The sequence below is a fragment of the Myotis davidii genome, unplaced genomic scaffold (assembly GCF_000327345.1).
Source record: "Myotis davidii unplaced genomic scaffold, ASM32734v1 scaffold187, whole genome shotgun sequence".
Lineage (NCBI taxonomy): Eukaryota > Metazoa > Chordata > Mammalia > Chiroptera > Vespertilionidae > Myotis > Myotis davidii.
The window spans coordinates 4,285,976-4,292,482 of record NW_006383018.1 but is presented as its reverse complement, the minus strand read 5'-3'; the positions used below and the strand labels follow the sequence as shown (position 1 = coordinate 4,292,482).

Genomic DNA, 6,507 nt, shown 5'->3' with positions numbered 1-6,507 from the left:
ATTTGTTCATGAAATGTGTATTAATAATGATCAAATATGTGGAACCCAAGCATTAAACATACATAATTAGGATGACTTCAAAATTCTAATTTTACCTCACTTTTTATATAGGATAGTTGTAGCTTTTCATATATGTTCTCTAGGTTATTTTTTTGTTTTGTTTTGTTTTGTTTTGTTTTTCCATGCTAGGAACAGATTCCATCTGGTCATGTCTAAGAAGCAACTACATTTCAGAGTCACAAACTTATTATTACTCATACCTGGACTTTCATATTTTCTCTCCCCCTTAGTATTACAAAATATGGTTAAAAAAAAACAATAAAAAACAGTTGCTGCACAACAACGTTGACTACACTTAACTGTGTAGCAAGCAACATGAGAGAGCAGAGAACTTAGCTGATGCACAAAAATCCAAATTTAGCATTTCAAGGCAGTTTAGGAGTATTAGTAATATAATGTATGAATGTGTGTATCCTGGCCAGTTTGGTTCAGTAGATGGAGCATCGGCCCTTAGACTGAAGGGTCGAGGTTTGTTTGATTCTGGTCACAGGCATGTACCGTGGTTGGAGGCTCCATCCCCATGTTAATGTTTCTCTCTCAGTCTCTCCCCCTCCTTTCCATTCTCTCTAAAAATCAATGGAAAAAATCTCCTCATGTGAAGATTGACAACAAAAAGGAAAGAAAGTGTGCATTGTTTTAGAAATTTGCCAAAGTCATCGGAAACAGTCTCCTGTTTGAATTACTACACCAGCCTGCTTCCAGTTCTCCTGCTTTCCCGCCAACAGTACAGCGCAGCCACTTCATCAAGCACCTCCTCGATAAGGCCCAGGAACCTGAATAACTCCTTTATTTATCTCTTTACGTTTATCATGTCATGTAAACATCACCACCAAGCTAACCCCATGAGGTACACATTATAATTCCTATTTTAAAGATGTGGAAACAGATGATCCAAAAAGTTGGGTGACTTGCTCAAGGTCACACAGCTACTACAGAATGGAGCAGGACCTGAACTCATTCTCAAGTAAGAAATGGTATGAAGCATAACCCCAGAACTCAACAAATGTGAAGGATTGACAAATGTCATTACCTGCTCACTTAAATATTTTGTTACTCGTAGAACATTTTATTTTCTGCTTATGACATTAACAATATTATTTGACAGGAGTAACCATGTAGGATTCATGTATTGTTTGCTAGAAATCTACACATTGTAACCTGTTTAGATGTCTTCCAAATTCTAAATCCCCAAATGAGAATTTAATCTGGACTTAGTATTCTTTTTTTATTCAACAACAACAAAAAACTCACACAAGAGCCTTTCAATAAATGATTATCCTCCACATTCTCCAGAGTTCTCCAAACCACATTGATTGAAACCTCTAATCTGAATTATCCTTCTCTCATATTAAAGTAATAAAGAATGGCCAGTTCTAGTGAAACATTAGAGTTGAAATAAGTAAAGCTAACTAAAACCAAGCCATGATCAATAAGAAAGGGACATTTCTCCCACTACTTGCTTGAAGGAAGCTGAGGCATTATTAGAAAGTCCCCAACCTTTATGAGATGGGATAGAAAATAGCCAGTTTTAATTCATGAATTATCATTATGGCAAAAAATAAGACAATTATTTGCCAGGACAATGGTGAAAAGTAGGGCACCTCACAACGAATTTTCACATACGTTAGCTTACTGATGACCCTCATAACAGAACCGTGAGAGGGAATTAACGAACAAAACAAAAAATCATCCTCATTTCCAGAAACGTAAGCTACAAGATTTGGGGACTTGCCAAAAGTCATAAAGCTACCAATTCCGGCCATCAGATTATCCGCCGTTTTCGCTCTTCCCAGGTCATCTCTATTGCACAGACCTCACCCCCTAACCGGGCTACCGGCTCCAAGACGACAGCCAGCGTGGCCGGGGCAGCTGGGACTGTCAGCGGGGAAAATGGTTTTTAGGGGGAGAAGGAGACAGAGATAGCACCGATTCCTACATTGATTTCTTTTTTAAAAAAATGATTCTGGGAGACGCCGCTATCAGCTCGAGTAGGGCTGTCATCTATGGAGGTGGGGGGGGGGGGTGCTCAGGTGAGTTTTTCAGGGTGTGCACCGGCTTCCGGTACCCCAGACACCTGCCACCACCTATAAATTAGGTCTCCACACGCCGCGGCCCAGACACAGAACATCTCAGCCCCTCTCTCATCGGAGGTGAAGGAGGCCTTGGCTCCAGCCTCCGCGACTTACCTGTCGGGTCATAAGAGATTTGATTTTCTGCATGCCGAAATCGGGAGAGGGGTACCTGCCGCAAAGAACTAACAAATCACTCCAAACCACCGGACGGCTGGCCCCGGCAGAGGGAAGCCATAGTGGGTGGTCACGTGAAGCCGCCGAGCTTTCCTTTCGCTGGGCATGCTGGGAATTGTAGTCTTCCGCCTGCCCCGCACTCTCAATAGGGGGCGAGGACAGTCCAGGTACCACGTGTCCCAGGAAGCAAAACAGCCGGCGCTTCCGATTAACCCAGCAAATCTCCCTTCCAGCGACCCTGGCGGTAGCGGGTGTTTATAGAGGTGCTTACTCTCGGTAGGTCTGCTCGGGCGAGGCGAAAACCTCACTCACAGGTGACCAGGCAGAACAGACATTGAGAAGTCGTGTATAAACCAGGCTGGCCCATGCCTCCAGGCGTGCCACCTGCTCTAGAGGGGCGGGCTGGGAGAACGTGAGACTGATCCGAAGCTGCAGGAACTCACTCCAAGAGGTGACCGGAGAACTTGGGACTCCCCAGGTGGCGCTGGGCTTGGCAGGAAAAGGTGTGGTCCAAGTTGTTCAGGCGGCTGGCCAAGGTTAGGACTGTCAGTCCTTAGCCTTGCAACAAGCCCTAAACTGAAAGATTTAACCCCCACTTCTCCTTTTACTACCAGCATAGTCTAAGACAAGTCGAGAAGGAAAATATAACAAGTATAAATGTCACTTTAAAGTCCTCTTGTCAACTTTCAGCAGTTGAGTTAAATTGGGGAAAGTGATAGGGAAGTTGTTGGAGGCTTAATTGAAGAAAAAACTTTCCAATTATGAGAATACCAGAAAAAAAAAAGCGACCCAGCACTAACAATTCCAAAAAATAAGTTATTGAAAGCTTTGTACATGTTCAGAACTCTGCTGATAGCTTTACCTGTATTATCTGATCTGTCCACACAAGCATCCAGTGGGGTTGGTAATTGTTATCCCCGTTTTGAAGATGAGTTCAATGAAACAGGGAGAAATTAAGTAACTTGCCTAATATTACTGCAGATGTGCCTGCAGAAACTGAAGGTCTGGTTAGCCAGATGTTTTAAGTAAAGGTTTTATGGATAGGGTTGTAGAGTGAGTTTTAAAGTATGGGCGGCCAAAAAAGGGGCCACATACTAAACCTGATAAGCTCGGGGGAGACCTGCATGTCAGGCCCCACAAACTCGGAGACTGAAAGTAACTACATGGGATGGTCTGAACATAAAAAATCCTAATTAAAAATAGATCATGGCCCTGTGGCTTCCTTGACAAAGGTCAATCTGTACCTTAACTGAGGCTATTGTCCTTCTGCATCTAAGATAACATACCTTTGGAATGTCAGAGTAAACTCCTTTTCCAGACCCCTCGGGGCACACCCATCACACCAGAGCATCAGACCACAGAACCCATCACGTCTTTGTGCTTTAAATATGGTTAACTATCCTGTACCCACCAATGTAAAGAAATGTGTCTCTCCATGTTACTATTAATCTATTCTCAGAGATTTCACTGATTTGCTTTCTCCCATCCCTGTAATCTGCCACAAATGGATTTCATATAACCTCACTTAGGAGACATCTCCTTTGATTCTAATGCAGCCGTGGGCAAACTACGGCCCGCCCGTTTGAAATGAACAAAACTAAAAACAAAAAAAAGACCGTATCCTTTTATGTAATGATGTTTACTTTGAATTTATATTAGTTCACACAAACACTCCATCCATGCTTTTGTTCCAGCCCTCCGGTCCAGGTTAAGAACCCATTGTGGCCCTCGAGTCAAAAAGTTTGCCCACCCCTGTAAATGTATAAAATAAGCTGTAAAACTGCCATCCTTCGAAGCATTTTCTCAATTCTTTGAGATTTTGTCTCCTGGCAATTGTCATCAGCTTGGCTCAAATAAACTCCTAAAAATTCTCTATACGTTTAGATGTTTCTTACATGGACACATGGTACCAATGATTTTTTTAAAAATATATTTTATTGATTTTTTATAGAGAGGAAGGGAGATGGATAGAGAGTTAGAAACACTGATGAGAAAGAAACATCGATGAGAGAGAAACATCAATCAGCTGCCTCCTGCACATCACCTACCAGGGATATGCCCGCAACCAAGGTACATGCCAGTGACCAGAATCGAACCTGGGACCCTTCAGTTCGCAGGCCAACGCTCTATCCATTGAGCCAAACCAGTTAGGGCTATTTTTTATTTCATTTATTTATCTTTAGTGTTTATTAGGGGGGCAAACCAGACCCATGATTTCAAAACTTTTTTTTTTTCATCCATTTTATTTTATTTTGTCATGTGCTCACGACCTCTCCTCTCCCTTCCCTGGCAGGTTACAGATAAATTAAAAATAAAATCTAGCCCTGACTGGTTTGGCTCAATGGATAGAGCGTTGGCCTGCGAACTGAAGGGTCCCAGGTTCGATTCTGGTCACTGGCATGTACCTTGGTTGCGGGCATATCCCTGGTAGGTGATGTGCAGGAGGCAGCTGATTGATGTTTCTCTCTCATCGATGTTTCTAACTCTCTATCACTCTCCCTTCCTCTCTGTAAAAAATCAATAAAATATATTTTAAAAAAATAAATACATAAAAATAAAATCTACAAGGAAAATAATTTATAAAAGCACTCCCAGGCTCATGCCTTCTATCCCTACTGCTCAATTAATGTGTACCCCTCCCCCAAAGTGGGGAGAATCAACATTTCCCCCATTCAACTCCTGTTAGTCCAAATTGTACCCCAGAACCAGACAAGGAGGGGGAGGAGAAGCAGTAAAAACTATTTCTTAAGACAACTAAAAAAAATGTTAAAGTGTGACACACAAATGAAAAATATTAGGTAAACAACAGTATGAAGTGGTAATCAGTTATGGCAGAAATAATAAAAGTAGTTTGGAAATGATTGACGATTGGGAACACTAATATAATCAACTCTGAAAATGTATTATTTGACCTCTCAGAGCCTTGTCTGATTAGTTTTTACTAATGAAGTAATTATTTGACCTAGGGTTTTGTAAGGATAAAGACGAGGCAAGTAAATGCAATTTATAAATTGTAAAGCACCTTACAAGTATGGGATATTAGAATCATAATTCTGCCTGGTTCTCTGCTCCAACAGAATTACCCTGTGCTGAAAAATTCCTTTTGAAATGTTTTGTTTACCTATATACCTCTCTGACTGTTATTGCTAACCCATATAAAAATATTTCCAGTCACTTTAGGGTGGTGCTAATTTCTTTGTTTTTGTTTTTTTTACCTGCTCTAATCTTAATTGCCAGACAGTCCTCGGTGTGTGAAACTCTAAGATTTAGAAGTTCCTGAAAGCATAAAAAGAAACAGAAATTGCTCATCATATTAGTATATAAACTAAAACTCAGTTCATAAACATTTGTTGATTGTTGGGAACCAGGCAGAAGGATACAAAGCATTTTAATAAGATACAGTTGTGTCCTCAAGGAGATTATGATTTTGTTGAGAGAGAATACATTGGGTGATCCAAATCCAACAGTTTTCAAGCCTGAATGTTTATATTCACCTGAGAAGTGTGCTGTTGTTCTTGTTATTGATCTCTTTTGGATTCTGTGTTTTAAAAAGTCAGTGATAGGCAGCCAGCTCTCATCTTTCAAATCCATTCTTTATGAGATGGGAAAATTTATCCACATAAGCTGTTGAGGGCACACATTTTATTAGAGATTGATCCAGGACTAGAATGCAGATCCACACCCAGATCCAAATAAAAAAAAAGTTTTTTAATTCAGTGTGGGTTTTTTTCCCCCCCATAATGCAAATTTTGAGAAATGAGTATTTTCTGTATCTATTTGATCCTGAAAAGGCAATAAAGCTTTTAAGACCTTGTTTTACTCTAATACTGCACATTTCATTTCTTATAAATTAAAAAGAAGTGAATACTGAGGCTTCTGAAAGTTCAAAGGCTGTGACTGTAATATTGAAAAAAAATGTAAAGTAAATCAGTGCTGCTATCTAAATTATATTTTCTAATTCAACATACCCTAACACTATAGAAAATAATTAAGCTATACATAATGCATTTTAACGACACACACACACAAAAAAAAAACCAAACTACAGCCTTAAAGAGCATTTTTTAAAAGGTGAAGCATGTTATTTCATTTCCACTTTTCAAATATATGTATGACTTATTTAGGACTCGCACACTTGCCTAAAGGCTGTTAGTGGTAAGGTAGAGCATAGTAGTGGAAAGTATGGCTGGGCTGCCAAACA

At 40.2% G+C, this 6,507-nt stretch overlaps 1 protein-coding gene across 1 annotated transcript in view; it reads right to left on the bottom strand.

Moving 5' to 3' along the window:
* Positions 1–2,425, bottom strand: part of VPS50 (VPS50 EARP/GARPII complex subunit) — a 117,107-nt gene extending 114,682 nt beyond the window's left edge. The window contains exon 1 of the mRNA XM_015558258.1: positions 2,247–2,425. Within this exon, the coding sequence (XP_015413744.1) occupies positions 2,247–2,279 (33 nt within the window). The 5' untranslated portion in view covers positions 2,280–2,425. The remainder of the gene's footprint in view (positions 1–2,246) is intronic.
* Between the last annotated feature and the right edge of the window lie 4,082 nt (positions 2,426–6,507).